The 21,557-nt window shown below is 40.7% G+C and overlaps 1 protein-coding gene across 4 annotated transcripts in view; it reads right to left on the bottom strand.

Moving 5' to 3' along the window:
- The window catches only part of GRID1 (glutamate ionotropic receptor delta type subunit 1), a 1,096,368-nt gene that overhangs the window by 25,778 nt on the left and 1,049,033 nt on the right, over window positions 1–21,557 (bottom strand). For 2 of the 4 annotated variants that reach the window (XM_061635045.1, XM_061635046.1), the window contains 3 exons: window positions 17,495–17,661; window positions 8,392–8,632; window positions 8,043–8,132 (listed from right to left, as the gene is read on the bottom strand). In XM_061635045.1, coding sequence (XP_061491029.1) covers window positions 8,043–8,132; window positions 8,392–8,632; window positions 17,495–17,661 — 498 coding nt within the window. The remainder of the gene's footprint in view (window positions 1–8,042; window positions 8,133–8,391; window positions 8,633–17,494; window positions 17,662–21,557) is intronic. The other 2 variants (XM_061635047.1, XM_061635044.1) reach the window with 1 other exon arrangement.

Here is a 21,557-nt window from a genome sequence, read left to right as displayed (position 1 = left end):
AGAGCTCCAGGCACTGGCAGTACTAAAAGGCTGCCGATTATCAACTGAAGAAAACTAGTTAAAGCACTCTTCTTCAACTTTGGGTCTCCAGACGTTGTTGTACTACAACTTCCATCAACTAAAACCAGCTTAGTCAATGGTCAAGGATGATTGGAGGTGATCCAACAACACCCGGGGGACCCAAGGTTGAAGAACAGTGAAGCATGATCACTCAAACTTAAAGCCAGTAGTAATCAAGCTATTTGGATCATGTTAAGTGCCTTTTCAGCCTTAATATACTAAATGGACTACTTAGTGTCTCGGGAATGCATAATAATATTAGATCCCAATATTTAATACATCTGAAGGGCTAGAGAGAAGTATCAATCTATCACACTGTCTTTGAGAAATAAATTGTCAAAATATTTCTGAAATCTATGCTGAGAGATGTTTGCAGGTTAACACAGAACAGGTACACTTATTTTCTCACAGAACATTTACAGTCAAAATAAGTGATTATATCAATGCTATGTTGGATTATTCTGATTATTTGGATCCATTCCAATCTAGCTTCAGGCCATGTTTCAGGATGGAAACAGCCTTGGCACCTCTGATAGATGACGAGAGGAATAAAAGGGGGAAGGGCAACCCTGTTGAATCTTCTAGACCTCTCTATGACTTTTGATGCTTTCATCAACCATGGTATCCTTCTGAACTAATGGTTGGGGTTTGGCCTGAGAGACACAGTGTTAGGGTGATTCTTGTACTTCCTGGAAGTGGTTCTCAGCTATTTCTGTTCCACTCCATGGCCGTTGGCTTATGGGGTCCTTCGAGTTTCTATCTGTAACTCATGCATTTTTGCATGAACCCATTACAGGAGCTGATCTGGAGGTTTGTGCTGAATGGACATCAATATGTGGATAGAATCATAGAATCATAGAGTTGGAAGGGGCCTTGTAGGCCATCGAGTCCAACCCCCTGCTCACAGCAGGAAATCCACAGCTAGAGCATCTCCCGCAGATAACTGTCCAGCCTCTGCTTGAAGACATCCAGTGAAGGGGATCCCACCACCTCCCTAGGCAGTCGGTTCTACCTCTTTTTCATCTACTCATCCTAGGGAGGCTATTGAATCTGGAGACAGTTTGGGGCTGGATGAGGGTGAACACACTGAAATGTGATCTGGACAAGACAGATGTATTGTGAGTTAAGAAATCAAATACTCTGGATGGAGGATCTTAAATAGGGTTGTGTTCACTCTGAAGGACCAAAGTTTGCAGTTTGGGAATTCTCTTGGACTCTCAACTGACCAGAGAAGCTCTAATGATGGTGGTGGCTCAGACCGCTTTTTAACAGTTTAATCTGATATGTCATCTGCAACCTTATCTGAAGGGGATGGACCTCTCCTCAGTTACACATGCATTAGTAACATCCAGGTTAGACAACTGTAATGCATGCTATGTGGGAAACTTTGTTTGAGACAAAATGTGAGCACTTGAGGCCAGGTAGTTAGGTCACAAAACACCTGTACTGCATCATCATATTAGTTGCCAATGCATTTTGAGATCTAAATTGTTTGGGACTGGGTCACTTGAAGCACTAAATTCTTCCATAGGAGCCAGCCTTTAAGATCCGTCTCTGAAGCCCCACCGATGTGCCCACCAGTGAAAGCAATTGGGCTACTGGGTACGAGGAAGTCAGGCTTTTTTTCAGAGCTTGGAAAAGTTACTTTTTGAACTACAACTCCCATCAGTCCCAGCCAGCATGGCCACTGGATTGGGCTGATGGGAGTTGTAGTTCAAAAAAGTAACTTTTCCAAGCTCTGCTTTTTTTTTTGCAACGACTTCACATTCTTGGAACTCTGATTCAGTTGTGATCTGACAAGCAGCCATTAAAAAATATTTAGCACTGCCGACCCATAATTTTAAGGATATTAATTGGGTTGCTGTTACTGTGGTGTTATTCTATTTCGTTATTTTAGGGTTTTCTTAGGCTGTTTTAGTATTTATCGCTGGCTGCAGCTATTGCATTGAGGTTGTATGTTTTGGTTTTAATTATGTTGTTTTCTATGTTGTTATTAGTTTGTTTTTGTGAGCCGCCTTCTAAAGAAAGTTTCCTAAAAGGCAGGAAATAAATTCATTAATCAATTCAATTCATTAGTTAAAACTGATTAAATCTGCAACCCAAAACTTCAACAGATGTGCTAACAGAATGAAGCATCAGTAGCAATGGAATATACTGTATACTGTGTAATGTCAGTAGGAATAGAAATCCATCATAAAATGGGCAACTTCTGCTGAATTCCTTTTCCAGTAATTCTGGAAAATATTCAGAGCCTTAGCACATCTTCTATGGAGCCTCACTCATTGATAGTAACATCTCAGACTCCATATGAGCTGTTATAAAATGATGGTGTAAATTGGATTATTAATTATGATAGGTTTAGAGGTTCAATGTGCATTCTTTTTTATTGCTGTTGTTTTTAGGTGAAAACTCAAGAACAAATTAGTAGTAGAGAGCGATAAGGTATCTTCAAGTGATTTGAGAAATTGAAGCACCATCCATATTCTTCATGGACAACATGACCTAAATCAGAGATTGGGAACCTGTGGCTCTCCAGATGTTGTTAGACTACAACACCCATAATATCTTGTCATTAGCCATGCTGCCTGAGACTGATAGGAGTCCAACAAAATCTGGAAGAGTTATGCTCAGCTCTATTCCACACCTTAGAGCAGCCTTTCCCAACCAGTGTGCCTCCAGATGTTGTTGGACCACAACTCCCATCAGCCTCAGCCAGCATTGCCAATGGTCAGGAAAGATGGGAGTTGTGGTCCAACAACGTCTGGAGGCACACTAGTTGGGAAAGGCTGCCTTAGAGTAATGGTCTGTTCCTAGGAGTTACCTTAGACAGGAATGTCTGTTCCTAGAACCTAACTGAAGTTATTCATCCATTTTTCATTTCTTACAGTATCTCCTCCTATTGAGCTTAGGTTAAAAATATACTCTCTATAAGAAAATGTCCCTGAAATGTTGTTTCTAATAAACCTTCTACAGTTGGATTGCCCTAGAATCCTGGTGTAAGATCCCTGCCATGCCTGCAGGCCATAGATGTCTGAAATACTGCATTACTATACTGCTTGGTGAGCCTATGCAAAGTACTTACTTGCTGGCAAAGCAGTTCTTAGAAATAGACTGTTAGCATTTTACAAGGTTAGAGAGCTATTGGCAATTAACATCTGACTCTTCCAAGAGACAGTCATATTAGCAAAGATGGGGTTTCCAAAGCATTAATGAAGCTAGGCATTAGAATTCGGTCTAAGAAACAGGCAAAGAAATAAACAGAATTGTAGCAAAGAGAATAGTGGAACAGCTCTCTTCCCAAATGAATGGAAACCATAATACATGTTTGACTTGGAATACCTTGATATAAAATGAAACTGACCTCTGTTTAACAATTGTTTTTTGTATTTGACATTGACGTTGGGGGATATTTTTTTTCTATGCATGCTTGGAAAAATAATGTGGTCACTGTCCGGTGCTGAACTGAGTGTGCTTAAGCCAAAAATAAGGATCCTGTGGCCCTGTAGGTGTTTTGGGACTCCAGCTTCTTTCAGCCAGCATGGCCAATGGTCAGGGATGATGGGAGGAGGAATCAAAGAACTTCCACAGGGCCACATTCCCCATCCCTGGTTTTAAGCCCGGTAAAATCCAATACAACTATGTGCTAAGTTGTAAGAACTTTGTACAGGTAAGAATTTTCATTATATAATTGCACCCTTTAATATTACTGCTACAAGGAGGTGCATCTCAAAGACCCTTTACACATTACAAAAATAGTAGATTTACTGCATATACTGTATGTCTTGTAAAATGAAAAACAATTCTTACACAGTATGGGATCAAGGACCAGCTTTGGCTCCTTATATCATGTGCATGGAATGCACATATAATTTTAAAAAGGCGCACATTGCCCACAAACCTTATAGTAGCCTTCTCTACCTTGGCCCCCAGATGTTGTTGGACTACAGCTCCCATCATCTCTGATCATTCTGGCTATAGGTGATGGTGATTGTTTTCCAATGACATCTGGGGAGGCAAGGGTTTGGGAAGGCCGTTGTACGAGAGACATTGTAGGTACATTTTAGAGACATGTATTTAATAACTTGTTAAGATGTAAATGGTCCCCAACTAGCATTGTTATTCCTCATTGAGAACTCACTGTTTTAGAAGCAGTAGGAAGAACCATGGAATAAAAGCATGCACCATAAATATAGGCATTTTAATTGGTCAGCAGTCAACTGATTTATCATTACAGAATTAATAATTTGCATTTCAGCCAATTAACTGGTTAAATGTTTTCAAGTTTGCATATCACCAAAACCTAAGTATAGGTGCCTTTTTAAGGCAGTGAAGGGGCGAGGGATAACTTATAGTTCTTTACAAAGAAAGGCAATCCTCAATACATTTTATTCTCTTTTAAGTACCATTTAAGAACAAACAGCTTTTAAAAATGAGCATGTGCATTTAACTTGCAAATTCAACTTCATTAATTTTGACTGTGCCCCATCAATGAATCAACTAATAACCTGACCCTATCCAAGTTTACTGATCCATTTTTCCTTTTTTTCCCCATGGCTTACTTCTAAATGAGCAAGCATAGATGTACAAACTAAGGCTGGAATGCTACAGTTACTGAGGAGTAAGGGCCAAAGTAGATGTAGTACAGGAAATTCGTGAGCCACTTTTTAAATAAAAGCTAACAGCAGCTGTGTCTATATGGGGTTTTGAAAAGGAATCTTTTGGCTATGATGCTGAGGGTGGGATAACGTAACCTCTTCCCCATTTTCTTGCCCTGATTAAAACTGCACCCCAGCTTTGCAGAGAAAACATACAGATTTCTTTGTTTTCCCCTGCAGGGCAAATAGCACCTTCAAAGGGAAATTTCAATCAGGAAAATGTTGGGGGGAGATGGGTTACATTCTCTCCCCAACACATACTGCCACAGCTCTGATTAAGACCTCCTGTCCCACTCTCTGCAGATGCTATTTTTATGGTATGAATCAGCAACCTCCAATAGCATCTGTTGTGAACCACCCTGTTCAGATCTTGTAAGTACAGGTCTGTGGCTTCCTTTATGGAATCAATCCATCTGTTGTTTGGCCTTCCTCTTTTTCTACTCCCTTCTGTTTTTCCCAGCATTATGGCCTTTTCTAGTGAATCATGTCTTCTCATTGTGTGTCCAAAGTATGATAACCTCAGTTTCATCATTTTAGCTTCTAGTGACAGTTCTGGTTTAATTTGTTCTAACACCCAATTATTTGTCTTTTTCACAGTCCATGGTATGCGCAAAGCTCTCCTCCAACACCACATTTCAAATTAGTTGATTGTTCTTTTATCTGCATTTTTCACTGTCAAACTTTCACATCCATACATAGAGATCGGGAATACCATGGTCTGAATGATCCTGACTTTGGTGTTTAGTGATACATCTTCGCATTTGAGGACCTTTTCTAGTTCTCTCATAGCTGCCCTCCCCAGTCCTAGCCTTCTTCTGATTTCTTGACTATTGTCTCCATTTAGTATGGCTCTCTGTTATGTCTAGTTGTGCCCTAAGTCTCACTGAACTCAGTGGTGCACTGACAGGTAGCAATGGACAAATCAGTATTTCTGGTCTCTGTGAGTTTCAAATGTGCTTATTCCTGTCTGCTCTGTCCCATTTCTGCATTAACTTGCAGTTTTTTAAAATAAAAGATCTGCATTGAAATTTGTATTTGAATAGTATTTTTGAATGTTTTTCTCACAAAATATACATTTCTAGACATATTTATTTCAAAGTATGCATTTCCACAGGCTTGTGAAATCCAGAAGTACACATTTCAATTCACATTTGGGTCTGTCTTTTGAGCTGAGAACAGCATCACGATTTGGAAGAAGGGCAAAATCCATGGGATTACGATGGGCGGTATGCAACTAACCTGGTCGGTCAGTGCAAGGATTTCCACGTGTGCAGCAGAACTTCTCTCTCCTCTCTTTTCCCCACACTTGCCCTCCCCAAACCCACTCCAGAGGGTTGGAGAAACCCCTAGAATAGAATAGAGTGTGGAGGGAGGAGAATGAGGGAAAGTTCTATTGTACAAGCAGAAAACCTTGCTCTGGTGGAACATGTTAGTTGGATATTGCTCTTTGTTCCAATTTGCACATTAGTCTGAGGAGCATGAATCAGGTCAATTTGAAACAGAATTCGCAAAGAGCAAATGCCTCAAGCATCCCTACTTCCATGTGAGCGCATGCATAGGACTGAACTTTAAAGCGCTCAGTTCAATTTAGTTTTAGTTGGCTAATTATTAATTGAATGAACTAAAGGTTTCAGCCCTCATATTAATGTGTATCTGTATGTAGATGGATCTTTCTGCACATCACCTTGTGAATTAGGAACAGACTCATGATGCTTATAGCTGCCTGAGTAAATTGAGCAAGCTATTATTCTATATATAAAATGTTGCCTTTCATATAAATAGATGATAGAGTTACATATAAAATGATTCCTCTGACTTGGATGTGAAGCATGATGCTGAATATTTGGAGGATGAATTTAATGAACAAATAAGAAACCTAGACAAATGGAATGTTAATGACAGGTAGCATTATAGAAAATAAGCCTTCACATTAGTTTATAGATGGTAGGCATGCAAATTACTGCAACATCCTGGCTATTAAGAAATAAAAAAATTAGAAGTGGTAGGCTCTGTGCTTCTCCCCAGCTGAGGTGTGGCTCCTGTTAAACCCTCTGGTACAAAACATCTGTTCAAGATGAAAGAAGGTTCAAGTGCCTTAATGTCTCAAAGTCTAGCAGAGAGCTAAGGTTATTAAAGATTTTAATTGATACCAACAGAAGCTGTCTTTTTGCAAGATATGGCTATGACAGGCTGATTATTACTGCTTTGAAATATTTGCAAGAAAAATCTTTGATAATAGACAATTTCATATTCTTTCTATAAGAATTGCTTAACTAAAATCCATTCATTTAACTCTGAAGAGCATTATTTTTAGAAAGAGAAAGAAGGGGGGAAATAGCCACTGAAGGGGCCTGAAAGACCCCTTTCAAGGAAAATAGCATTCTATATTTCTCTAAGAGCACTTGCCTTATTTATGTACTGCTCCCACACTTTATTTGTAAAGGAATACTTTCCTCCACAAAAGAAAATTGAGTTACATAAGAGCATGTGGGGACATCCTAGAGTTCTTTGCTGCTGTATTTTCACATCATGCTTGGCAATCCCTCCCTGACTGTGTTGTCCCCAAACAGCAACTAACTACCATAGAAAGTTCACATCTTGGAATGCAATCATGTCTCTATGATGCTAGAAACAATCTGGGAAAGGCCTTACTTGAGTCCTCATTTCACAAACAACCATTTCAAGGGCTTTCGTATAAATGTTTTTCTAATAACACAGGATGTTAAAGCAGGGCTGCATAACATTCACCAAGCTGAATACTGCCACAGATCCTACTAGAAGCTCAATAAATGTTCTTGTTGCTTTGCTGGGCTGTAAAACCTGGGAAGGGGAAGGGTTGTTAAGCTCCTGTGAGTTCACAATACATGACTATGTATGGACTGTCTTCAGCTTGGTGAGTCTTTAAATTGCTTGAGGTCACTTGTTTCCATCTGACCTATACATGCTGTTACTCAAGCGTCATGTCACCTAAAGGCAGTGTTATTGCTTCTGTTACCTTAACCAAAGATTGGATGGGGGGCCCCAGTGAGGCAAATAGCTTGACAGTTGTGGTCAGTGTCCCTGTCCTCCAGGTTGAGTATTTTAACACCAAACCAGAAGTGTGTAAGGGCTAGGAACAGGTGACGTATTGTGCAGGGCTTTGCATGGCCTTCTGTGGACATGTATCACTGGCACCAACTTGGCAATTCCCCAGCTAGCCAGGAAGTAAACATGGATTTTTTTTTCTTTTGCAGAATCAGGTGTGCTGAATCTGTGCATTTAAGGTAGCCCTAAACATCCTTGTCTGTCAATAGAGGGCCAAAGGCATGGTGCCTGAACTACTCTTACCCCTAAAGATGGTCTCTCCATGGCAAGGTTGAGGCACAATGGTGGGGCAATGTGGGAATGTTTGCAGTGCTGCTGCTGCCCAGGCTGTATCTGCTCTATAAATAAATACAGGACTTTAGTTGCCAGAGCTGACATATTGGTACCTTCCATAAAACACAAACATTAGGGACTTAAAAAAAGATATAACTTTTTTTAAAAAAAAGAAACCTGTGTTTAAATGTAATTATCTCCAGTCATAAACCAGTGAACTGGATTTCCACAGCTTCAGTTTTCTTTCTCTAGTTTTTTTCCTTCAGTGTTAGTTTTATACTTTCTACTTTTAATTGTGATAAGAATAAAAGTTATGGACCTCTTTTGGTGTCTCTTGATGACAACGGTTGCTGCTCCACCACAACTCCAGGGCTGCCACCAAACAGGCCAGGAGCAGGCCTACTGCCAAAATGCAGAAGACCCCTGCAAAACTGTGAAGCTTCAGGGCCTTCCCATCTGTCTGAGCATTGGTGTGGCTGTTCAAATCACAGCGTCCCATCCGCGGCCACCATTTCTCTTTGAAAACATCCAAGTATCCTGCTTCTTGTAGCTCTAAGATCCTGCAGAAATTATATTAGGGAAAACCATAAGCATTATTTTTATACAAGGAAAGCTGCACAGAGGAAATCTGCAACTGAGTGTAAAGTGTTACAGTTGGCAATACCCAACTAAATGTATACCAATTCCACAATTAATGAGATATGGGCACTGAAAAGTTTTTCAGAAATCCGTATTAACAACAGACTCAGAAAGTTGCAATTAAATAAGTAAGTATATAAGGGCCTCTTAACACATTGGGTTGGATCCAGAGATGTGCTAGTGGAAAAAATGGTAGTGATACTGTTCAGTGAACTGTTGTGCAAGAGTTAGCACACATATGGACTTGGAGCACCATGTTTATTGAGACATAGGGCTTATCCACATGGGAGCAAAACATTGTATTAAAGACACTGCTTTTACCTCCGTTTTCTGTTTGCACAGTCCACATAAGGGGCTCAAAGCCAGCTGCAAACATGGTGCTTTTCATTCACACTGAAGGGAAAGAATCAATCACACAGCTTCCTAATGACCAGGCCCTCTCAAGGTCAAAAGTCCACTTCCTCTGGTTACCTTGGCAACCAAGCATGCTCAGTTTGTTCCAGAGTTTCATTTAAAAAACCTTTGAAGTGTGATTATTTATATTTTCACTGCTACAACCCAGCTGGAATGCAAATATTTGCTTGGAACAGTGTTATGCTTTTGTGCACAAATGGGGGGGACAAAAATAAAGCACAGTTTGCAGCAGGCTTGCAGAATGGGAGCTAGCAGCCAAACAGGAAATGAAATGAAGGAAGGGAGGAGGAGGGAGTGGGCATGGAGAGGGGAATGATTGATACACCCATCTAAAGCATTGAAGTAAAGCATCTACAAGCACAAGAGATACGAACTGGAGACATTTTTTCCTTCCCTTTTCAGATTAAAAGAGCACTGATATACTACGGATTTAAAGAGGAAAACTGTGTTCTAGCTGCAGATTGCCTGCAACATCATATGATCCATGCAAATTAAAAGGGGCTGTGAGTAGCACTAAACCCACACTAAACCTCTGTGAACCAGCACACAGTTCAACCCTGTATATTGGGAAAAAGTCTTGTTGAGCAAAACCACCATGCTGTAAATGATATTCTTCCCATTAATGGGCCGAGCTCTCTATAGGTCTGAAAAGCAAATCCTGAGTGTGGGTATGTAAACACCGACTGGTTGCAAAGCAAGCCCTGCCCGTGGATGTGTATCCACTACTCAGTTCAACTCTAGTCCCACGTGTGTGTGCAAAACCACCTCCCTGATGAAAAGCAAGCCTCACATGTGGTTTGTTGTTAGGTGTGCTAGTGACTAACCAGAGGAAGCAAACATTGTCAAACTGTGCTCTTCAAGCACAAAGCTCTATGCCTGCTTTGGGGATCACAATACGTATCCCACTGCACAACAAGAAGTCCTAATGGCTGTTGTACAAACTATTATAGGTAGCTGTGGGTATTCCCTTACCCAATGAGGAGCACACGCAGAAAGATTTAACTAGACACCTTATGATAACCTCAGCCCTTAATTTGCCTTTGATCGAAAAAGAGGATGGTTGTCCTTATCAAGGAGCAATACCAGCTGTGATGAGGAGTGGATTCGATTTGCTAGTAATACTGAAAATTATATTGATGATAATGAAGATGATAGGATTCCTCTACTGGGCAGCAGGAATTTCTGGAACGTAAGTTGCTTTGTTGTGGAAGCCAAGTATATGCACTAGAACTTTGTCATTTTTTTAACCAATCATTAGATGGGTACAGCTGAAACAAACTCCTCCTAAAAATGGGGAGGGGTTTGGGGGGGGAATGCCACTTCCCTTATTCAACCTTACAAGGTTGCCAAGGATGGTTTTACATTTTCTTCTTGTTTTAAAAACATTTTTAAAAGGTCCATGCCACTCATAGCAGCACAAAGTTCTCTCTGCAGCTTTCTACCAACTGCACTTCCTGGAATACCTTGGAAGCGATGCCATATCATGTTTTTCTGTGGTCTCCGGACCCATGATCAGTTTGCATGAACCAATGATGTAACAGCTATAACAATTACAGGACACCCATCACCATGGAACTACAAGCCTCAAAGGCTACAATTGATTCATAATCAGTATTTTAGTACTAGTGGTAAGAGAACTATATGTAGCAAATGAGTGGCCAGCTGATGCTCCAAAACAACCGAGGACTTGTTCCTCCCACTGTAGTTTCTTTACCATCATCAGTTCCTGATAGGAGATGAGAGAGTGGAAATGGAATCTAGCCCACCTCTGCAGCCAGGCACTTGTCTAGGGCCTGTATGGCCTCTTCTGATTCAGATGTTATGGAGAAATAGAGCTGAGTGCCATCAGCATACCTTGCCCCAAGTCTTCTAATGACTGCTCCCAGTGGCTTCATATAGTTATTTAACAGCACTGGGGATAAAATAGTGCCTGCAGCACTCCATAGCATGACTGCCATGGCTACTCCCTGGACTTGGCCCTGTAAGTAAGAGTGGAACCACTATGTTAACCATGCTCCAGACACAACCAGACAAACTTTCTCTGCTAGATTTAGTAAGCAAGACGGACAGGGATCAAGGGGGCACATGGTCAGGTGCAGAGCTGCATGCACCTTCTCCACATCATCAGGCTACATAAACTGGAAGTAATCCCGTAACACATCATAGGCTGTGGCATTGGACACTTCCAGTAGAACTGCAACAACTGCAGAGTCAAGGTCTCTCCAAAACTGAGCAACTTTATCCTTGAAATGTGCAGCCAGTTGATCACAATGGGTTTTCAAGACCTCCAGGGGTCTTTCCCCCACAGTGGAATCAGCAACATCTGAACTACCTGAAGGAACTTTGCTGACTGCTTGAGGATGCAATGCAGCTGCAAAGTATGCCTTGCTCATCGCCCACATTGCCGCATGATAAGCACGATTAAGTTTAGTTGACCTCAGAGTGAGACTTGTACAGTTTGTATTCTAGTCTTCATCCAGCTTGCTTCATAGCCTGTAACTCCCCAAAATTCCAGGGAGCCAATCAGGCCTTGCAATGCCAGAGAGGACACTCAAGAGTTATCGTGCCAACTGCATGTCTCATCTTGCCATTCTGCAGTGAGACCAGGGCTTTGACAGGATAGTCAGTTTCTTCACTGCAAAATTTCCCAGAGCATTCAGGAATCCATCACGTTCCATCTGTCTCCAGAGGTAGTCTATCTAAATGGACTCCTCAGGGGAGAATTGCTGCTAGCGATCCAAACTTTACCAGATGCTGGTCTTCCATAGATAGTGGAAGTGAATCCCTAGCCTCCATATTATGAAACATGTATATAAGTCATAATGTCATTAATTTTTTGTCTGGTCTGAGCAGTGTATAGCAGATATGCACACACACACATATACACATCCTATAAAATGAAGTATGTGGAAATGCTTGCCCAAATATCTCCATAATGGGTTGTGTCTCTAATAAACTCTGTTGTAAGATGGCTTGGGAAGTCATTGTGGACACCTAAATGGAGGAATCAGAAATAGTGTAGGGGTTTTTAACCTGTGGTCCATGGACCCCTAGGAGGTCCATCTATGCTCCATCCATCCAGTGGGTCCATGAACTAGCCCCACCCCCACAAAAAAATCAATTTATAATGCAATAAAATTTATTTATTTATTTATGGAGGGCATAGCTTTCATCAGATTCTCAAAGGGGTCTGTGACTGAAAAAAGGTTAAGAACCACTGCAATAGTGGATATGCACAGCCTCCTTTGACAGAAAAAAAAGAAAAAAAGAGATAATAATAATAAATAATAAAAAAATTATTTCTAAGCCGCCTAACGGCCACTCTAGACGGCGTACATAAAAATTAAAATACAACATATAAGTACAATTATAACATCAGTCTCTAATTAACCCCCCCCCACATCTTTACAAACTAAAACCAGATTACCCAGGAGTCTCGTAGGCCTGCCTAAATAGCCAAGTTTTCAATCCTCAGCGGAAACCTACCAGGGAGGGAGCATGGCGAAGGTCACATGGCAGAGAATTCCAAAGGATGGGGGCCACAACAGAGAATGCCCTCTCTCTGGTCTGCACCAGCCTCGCTGTTTTAACTGGTGGGACCGAGAGAAGGTCTTGTGAGGCTGATCTCGTCAGGCAGTATATTTGGTGATGCTGGAGGCGCTCCTTTAGATAGACTGGACTGACACCGTATAAGGCTTTAAAGGTTAACACCAACACCTTGAATTGGGCCCGGTAAACAACTGGTAGCCAGTGCAGATCTTCTAGCACTGGAGTGATATGATCACGGCGGCGGCTGTTCTTAATCAATGTTTTAGAAATATAAGTTATGGAAGTGTTCAGGGGGAAGGGCACATCAGTACTTATGGAGACTCACATTAGTTGCTCACAGTACTTTTTATAATTATGACTCCAGTTACAGCACTGGGTTTCTCAGGGTTAAGTCACTCCAGTTAGATGTCCAAGTTCAAGATAAGGAAGATTGTCTATCAGTGCAAGTCACTTGGATGTTGCCTTTGCCAGGTCTCGCTTCAGACATCTCTAACAGTAAGTAAGTGGTTCCTCTGCTCTCCTCAGGAGGATGGAGCTTAGGGTGGTCTGGATGGGGAGTATTGCTCCTTTCCCTTCTTTATACCATCTTTCCTTTTTATGCTCTGCTTACTTTCTCCATCCTTTTCTCAATTTCTGTCTGTTTGTCCTCTCTCCATCTTTTCCCCACTAACCTCATTGTAGTATCAGCTGCAGTTTGAATGCAGCCACACAAATGCCTGCTCAGCTGAGGCGCAGCATGTCTCCAGGCTACTTCCAGGTGGATGTGCAAAGCTCCAAGCAGCCGCCCCCCCCCCCCGCCAACTAGCAGCTGCTGGAGCTGGTGCTCAGCCAGGAGTGGCTTGCTTGCCCTTGCAGCTGGAGCACAGTATTCCCATCAGCCGCACTGCTGGCTGACGTAAGTGCAAGACACAATTGCAACGTCACAGTAACAGTACATTTACGAATGGTCAATGATGTTCAACGAGCATGAATCGTTAGCACTTCCAGTGGGTGCATCACCCAGCTACATCACCAGGTTAGAGATTGCTTTGCAATGGGGAGGTGGTTATGCCCCCACAGTTAGGGCTTGCTTTTTGAGGATATAATAATAATATTGCTGCAGCAGCATACCATGTTCACTGGCATGAATAGGAGCCAACTAAGGACAGGCTCCCTCTGATGAAAATGATGAAGAGGAGTGGCCTCAGCAAGAAGCTGCACATAAGAGCAGCAATTTGCCTCCTCAGAAATGTAGTGGAGTAGGTGGAGCAACAGCCTGCCTCCTCTTCTAGTGGCCAGGGAAAGAAGAGGAGGAGGATATACATCAGATGGAGAAGGAATTTGTGCAGACAGAATCCAACAGATCTAAACTTGCTTGTGGATCAGAATGCAACTTACCGATCAGGATACACACTCCTCCAGATTTGCAATGCCATTTCAGTATTTTCAGGTAAAATGGGTATAAAATGTGTATTTTACAGAAAAGCGCATTGAAATTGTGCTTTTGAAAAAAAATACGTATTTTGGGGAAATGCATACAAAAATGCATACAATGATGTATGCAATTTAAATGCAAACGTTTAATGCATTCTTTCAAAAAATCCTCACAAGACAAGACTGAATGGGGTTATGAGTGAGTGCCAGTGAAAAAGAAACAGGATGGGCTTAGGCCGATCTCTCCATCCCCACTCCTCAGTCATAACAAAGTTGCCACTGTCCTTGTGAGACATGAGAGACAACACCACAAGGATTTTGGAGAAATGTGAGTCTTTTGAGTTCTCTATGAAGTAATAGCCCATTTTGCTTAGAATAAATTACAATTGCAGCATGAACTTATATCTGTGCTGCTCAGGTCCAGTTTTTACCTCTGCATACTGACTAACCGTTGTCAGACATTAGCGGTTGCACATGAAAAATGGGGTTGTAACATGGCTCTCCCTGTGGACCAGATGGCTGCAATAACAATGGATGCATCTTGGCACCTCAGTTTCCTCTGCCAAAACTTATCATCAGTGGAGTAGCAAACAGCTTGTCTGAGTGAGCAGTCGTAATGGAACATGAGCACTAGGCCAGAATTGGCTACTGTTTGTGGATTTTTTCTTATTCATCACATCTGCATTTGCTTAAGCATTTTTTTAATTGAACACTTTTACTGTTACAAATTAATATGTCTCAATGATATCCTTGTGCAATACTGCATAGTAAAACTTCCATGCCCTGTAGAACTCAGGATGCTGGACCCTTGCCCCACTGATAGCCATGGAATCTGATACCAAAGCAGGAGGGGTAGCATTTTACAGCACAGAACCCTCAACCCGTCAAGTCTCATTTGGACGATACTCCCCCTGCACACAACGAGAGGGCTGAACAGGCATGCTTTCTTTGTTCTCCTGCCTGTCATTTCCTTTGTTTTATTTAATTGACATTGTTACAACTCCAGGCCCCGACTGCCCCAAATCATATAGCGAACAGATAGAGTAACAATGCCTGCCAAATTCCTAGTCTGCTAGATCCCCCCCCCCAAGGTGGGTGAGACGTGGGCATAGAAAACAATGGAAAATGGCAGAAATGTTCACAGCTGGGATAGGAAGTCACCTATGCTCCCAAACAAAAGATGCCAGGTAACTGTAAAACTACGTACGATTTCCTGTCTTTTTTTTTTTAAAAAAAATGTATGAAGTTCTGTAGTACTGCATATCTGCACAGTACCACAAGAACACACAGAGCACTATCTTACATCATGCATATAGCCCCATTTCGTTTGACAACTGGTGGGCATGAAAATGCCTGAATTAGATACAACAGGGGAAATGCAAACTTCATGCAGATGCTTCAGTGATTAGGTCCCCAGGAATACTCCTGCGTAGGGATTACAGCAGTCTTTAACAGGAGCATCGTACTCCTCTGAAGATCTCATGGGAAGCAGTGGTTCAAGGAGAGGGGCAGAAGAAAGTGTTTTCCTATTCCAGCACTGCCTATTTGAAACTGATAGTCAGAGATGTCAAACACCCCTGCCTGAAGACCCTGGTGAGCCACTGCTATTCTGTGTGGGCTATTCTGACTGACCTGGATGATCATCTTGATATAAGGCACTGCTCCATGCTACTATACTGTCATTTAACTCTGGTTTAGGGAGGCCTATCTCAGGCCTGATCATATCATATTTATATACGAGTGAAAGCATTTCTGGAGAATGCAAAGGGAACGTGTGCTCTCTTACTTCCTTTCCTGCTTCTGGGATCCTCATGTAGTGCACATGTCTCCCCAACCTGATCTCCCATCCCCAGGATGAATGACAGAAGCTGTGGGTGGTGTTCATCAAGGTAATGTTCTATTCCACTCCAACTTTGCACTTTCCTTGTTCGCCTATATTGCCATTTCTAAATCCCACACTTCCAGAGTGCTCAGGTTTAGTTTCCAAAGCAAGACACACTAAAACAAACTAAATCACTATTTGTAGGGATTGATTATAAATGTGGCAGGAGGTTGCACAGTGATTTGCACCAATGGCAATTGTTAAAAGAAAATTTTAGCCCTTGGTAGTCCAAAGTACCTGTTTGGGAATGCTATTTGCTAAAGTAAAGCCTAGATGCCTTAAGATGTGCAAAGTCCTAATGATTTAAGGAATTTGGCCCTAGATGTTCTGCTTACTATCTGTCTCCTGTTTGCCTTGTAAAGCTGGTAAAGTATAAGCACGAGATGTGTGTAAACAGCATGACAAAGGGTCAGATACTGCTTGTATTTGTTTGTTTGTTTAAAAGCTTAAGGCATGGTCAGCAGACTGTGACTCACTGTTTAAACTTGAGTTTGCAAAAGTAAGGATTAAACTGTTGAACCCTTGGGAAAAGATTAACTAGACTATTGATGAAGCAGAGCATAACAAACATGGGTGTAAAATTAACCAGCTTGTTTTGTAGAGGGTACAAAAATCCCTGTTTTGGGGGGCTCAGTGCTCTCTCATGCATCACCCCTTGTGTGAAGTGTATGGTTAGCCTTTACTGCAGTAAATAAATAAATAAGGAGCCTTGAACTCGATTTACCCACATGTGCATGTGTGTGTGTGTTATTATTCTCCACTTGGGAGAACCTGTAGCATTTTTACTACGACAGCAATGCAATGCTGGATCTCTGCTGTTTTCTCCTTTTTGTTTGTTGTTTTTGTACAGGGATCTCACACAATGTCAAAAAAGGAACCTTTCTGCTAGCAGAAGAAGCCTCCCTTTTGTGGAAGGCCAAATCTGGACCCAATGCATGATACTTTTAAAATATAATCTAGTATTTTTAGGAACACAGCAAAAAGTATGAATTATTAGTGTGGCAAAAAGGTATTTGGAAACACATTACCATACAGGCACACTCATTCCTGGATGAGTGGCAAACTTAAGTTCATTGCCGTGCTCTTCCTGTGTGAAATGGCTCTTATAAACCTCTCTCATTTGCCTACCATTGAACATAGATTAATCAATAATCAATCTCTCACTGATGATTGCCCCCTCATTAATTCTTAGCCACACACATTTTAATGTGTGGCATTCCTCTCACATTTCTGCATCCCTGAGCCAGCCCTAAATTGGAAAAAGGCTAGACTGATGATGGGGCTGTGTATCATGCCAAGTTTTTGAAGTCTGCTTCCTTCCACTGCCCCTGCATTCCCCAAACTCACCTGAATTGCTGAACAGATGGGCCATGCTCTGGCCTGGAAGAAGGGACTGAAGAAGAATGCAGTACTACAAAGCAGACTCGCCTAGAAACAGCTCCTGGGTATGGCTCTAAATACCAGGAAATTGGATTTTTGACTTGATGCTGGGGAAAGAGTTCAAACTGCACCAGTTTTGTATTACCTTTGGGAGAAGAGATCCCTGTAAGGACTGCCATGCTGGAGTGCTATCCCATATCCTTTGGTACTGATGCTGTTTCCAATGACTGTCACAGAACACTCATCGTCTGTCAATGCTGCATACTCCACGACTGCAACATCCCACAAAAATGCATAGTTGCCTTTCTTTGCCTGTAAAAACATTCACCAAAATAAATATTTTTATAAGCTCCTAAATGTATCCTAAAACTTCTAAACACATCTTTGATTGTGATAGAATCTTATCATTCCCTTCAAAAGATCTCTGTTTTTGAACAGAGAGATTTTTATTGGTTCCAAGAATTTTTTGAAACCACCACAGGCATTTTCCAGATCCAGGACTTTCTAGATTTGCCTCTAATTTCACTGTAAGTATAATATGCAAATTCTCCCCTTTTTTGCTAATTTGTACAACATCTTTTAAAATAAATGAATAACTCTTCAGAGAATTTGCAAAAGCCATTTTTTAACTCCTCTTGAAAGTCCTACAGACATTTTAAGCTAAGGAGAACTCTCCTTTCAAATTTGCTTCAAATTTCATTTAAGAAGAAATTTGGTGGCAACTCTACTGCTGATCAGGATCCCCTCCATTTGCCTTTGAAAGTGATATATGTAAAATTCTAATGCAGAAGGATTCTTGAAATTTTCCTCGAGCTTAATTTGGAGGAAATTCCACATCAGTGCTAGTTTTTGAAAGAGACTTGCAGGAATACCTTTACATCTCTATTTTTGTGAGAGAAACGGTAGCACAGTATGTGAAGCACAAAGCAAATTATCAAACACATCTAGTTCATGTGGACAAAGTCATACAAATATCTGGCCCCTACTGAGCATTTCAGTAAACCAATTAATTATGTCTAGCCCGGTAGAATAAAACTAGCCACTAAGGGGAAGAGGAGATCATAGTTTTCCGAGATCATGTTAAAAAAAAGGTCTGGCTCCTTTGCCTTCCACTTCCCCATGTCTGCCTCTGCATTGACACTGCAGTGTACGCTTCAGACATGCTGAAGAGCATGAGAGTTGTCTTGCTGACTAAGCCAAGGACCATGGAGTCTACCATTGTTTTCCCAACAGATGCAGCCTGATGCCTCTGGGTTTTTAAGGGCAAGATATAAAGGTGATGACATTCCCTTGTGGTTTCTCTCCAGCATGTGGTATTCTGTGGCGTATTGCTTATGTACATGTAGGTTCCACTTGTTGTTATTATATTCTAAATTGCTTCAGGAGGCCCAAGTGAAGCAATTCTTAATGAAATAACAAAGCAATAAATAATAAGCTACTGACCATTGCCACATTTGCAGCAAGTATATATTCTGTACATTACCTGCATGTTGTGTAAACAAGACTTTATTTGTCAGTTTGGAGGAAGTTAAAGCTCTTCTCTCCCCCCAGGAGATACCACATTGTTTAGAGCTTTGCACCAAGTTCTAGTGTGTTGACTTTTCTACTTGCATTTGAGTTATAAAAGTAATCCAGTAGAAGGAATTTGGAGGAGGAAACCTTCCCCAGATAGTTGAAACAAATCTCATCCACAAAGTTTTTTTTTAAAAAAAAACTGTAACCAAAGGCAATATTGGATTACACTTGTAATTCTGAAACTGTGTGTTGGGACACACAAGTGATTTAGGAGAACTCTTAATGTGTCTTGAGAAATTAATGGAAAACTCTTGGGAGTATGTAAAGGTTAGTTCAGATTAGGGATGGGCAAGGATTTCGATTCAGTTCACATTTCAAGCTGGATCTATCAAGTTCACACTTGATAATAATATCAGAACCGAAATACAGCTATCCTTCAAAATTCACCCTTATTTGAATTTTGCAATGCAGTTCATCAACCAATGTTTACAAAAATTCATGTGTTAGGGGACAGTGTGCATAAAAATGAATATATGAGTGAAAATAACATGCAAAAATGGATTATATATCTGGAAAATTGTGTTTATTAGGAGAAATTCACACTAAAATGCCAGAGAATTTACATGAGAATTTTTAAATACTGCAGATTGCTGCAGAAATGTGGATAATTAAATTTAAGACTGGAAAAATGAGAAACTGGGGGAACTGCAACTGACAGATCTTTCCATCCCTAGTTCAGATGCAAAACCAATCCATGATAGATGAATAAGCTTAAAGGTGTTTGGGAGACCTATCTCTTTGAAAACCTTTCCCTTTCCCATGAGACTATAGTTGAGCTCGGAGTAGTGCTAGGGCCAGATTCTTGTCTATCACATGGGCTAGGAGGAGTACTTACAGAGTCTATATAAAATGACTCTTCCTAAACCTTAGCTCTTTTGGTTTAGAAAACTCTCTTATTCTCAAGAATTGGGAGCTTTTCTGAGTTGTAATCTTGTGCCTGAAGCTCAGGGGCTGCATCTTCCTGGAGCCTTAAAAGCCAGCCTTAGAGGGCTTTGCATAGCTCTGCCTGAACTGTAATTAGAACAAAAAAATAGATGGATTTTGAGGGTCTGTTGGAAATTTATGGAAGAAAGAGATGCTATTTGACAATAACAAGTGGAAATAAAAAAGACTGTTTTGCCTCAGTTTTATTATTTGGGTCAATTCTCTCAATTGCTTTTCTGCGGATGTGTGATGGCTGTCCCCCATCCATATCCAGAATCCATCATTAGAAGAAGCTGAGAGAGAACTCTCTGGGAGCAGGCAAACTTTATCCTCCCAAAATACTGACTGAAAATGCCAAGCCAATTTGGAATTGAGCCAAGGGTAATTCATCCATCACCACTTGGAAAGTGTGGGAAGTGTTTTTTTTTTTTTACAATAGCACTTGGTTAAAATTAACAAATTCAATAATATTATTTAATTCTTCATTAAAATTTATAGTGTATTTTACTGTTATAAAGTAAACCTTTTCCAGTGTAACAGTGAAGGTGTAAATCTTTTCAGGGATAAAAATTTTGTTTCCAAAAAATAGAGTGCCTCTACTCTGAGGAGTTAAGACAGTGAGCTATTCTAAGATTTAAGCTTTCCTCTTGTGTCACTGTAGAGGAAAGGAACTGAATTCTCCCACTAGTTTTACTTGTGTCTAATATTGACTTATATTAGTACACACCTACACAGCTCGTCCACAAATGTCAGCCTGAATTGGGATTCCAAACAGTGACTGCATGCTGTGCGCATTATGAATGTAAATCATTTTCGTTAACATAAGATGTAAGAAATGTCTCTGGGTGGGAATTCAGGAGGAAAAAAAATGATCGCTTGGTTAAAATAATCATTGACTTCCTAATGCATTTAAGTAATATGTTTTTAAGTCTCCAGTGAATATACAAAGCACAGCGGAACAGATGGGCTGAAGAATTTAATGCAAATAAATGAGTATTCATAAACGTAGGCTTCCAAGCTATTAAAAGAAAGTTTACATGATTTCTGTTTTCTCGTCAGGTTCTGAGAAGCTATAATTTTGAATATATAATTTGTCAATTATCAGTGCCCCCCCAATTGGCATATGGGTCTTTCTTTCTTTCTTTCTTTCTTTCTTTCTTTCTTTCTTTGCATTTGATGCATGTGGTTCTGCATTTGGTGTTGTATATCTCTAACAGGGATTAGGAATCAAACTAGATGTTACTGTAATCACATGGCTGCAGCTGAAGTTGCTGCCATATGAATCACTGAGTGGTGTTCAATGTCAGTAAACCCATTGCAGTTAATTGACATGACTAACTTAGATTCATTAATTTCGATGGGTCAACTCTAAGGAGGACTTAGTTGAATACAACCCACTGTCTTAAACATGTAGTAGAATTTACAAAATGTCGTGATGTCACACAACACGAAGTATTTTCCTGGTCCCTGCTTGGTGATGACTGGTAAACATGGAATATTTGATGTAATTCTATGAGACAGGTTCTATTGGTCATTATAGATGGGCAACTACATGCACAGCATCCATTTTCATCTAGCATAATATCTAGATTGGCTCTTAAAATGATTTAACCATTTAATTTCCCCTCCCTAAATGCAATTTCTGTTAAAGCCATGGAAGTAAAGTTTTGTGAACTCTCATTAAACCACAATTTTTACATTTCTTTGGG

Source organism: Rhineura floridana, chromosome 7 (genome assembly GCF_030035675.1).
Source record: "Rhineura floridana isolate rRhiFlo1 chromosome 7, rRhiFlo1.hap2, whole genome shotgun sequence".
In the NCBI taxonomy this organism is placed as follows: domain Eukaryota; kingdom Metazoa; phylum Chordata; class Lepidosauria; order Squamata; family Rhineuridae; genus Rhineura; species Rhineura floridana.
Note: the sequence above shows the minus strand (reverse complement) of the source record. Positions and strands in the feature narration are given on the sequence as shown.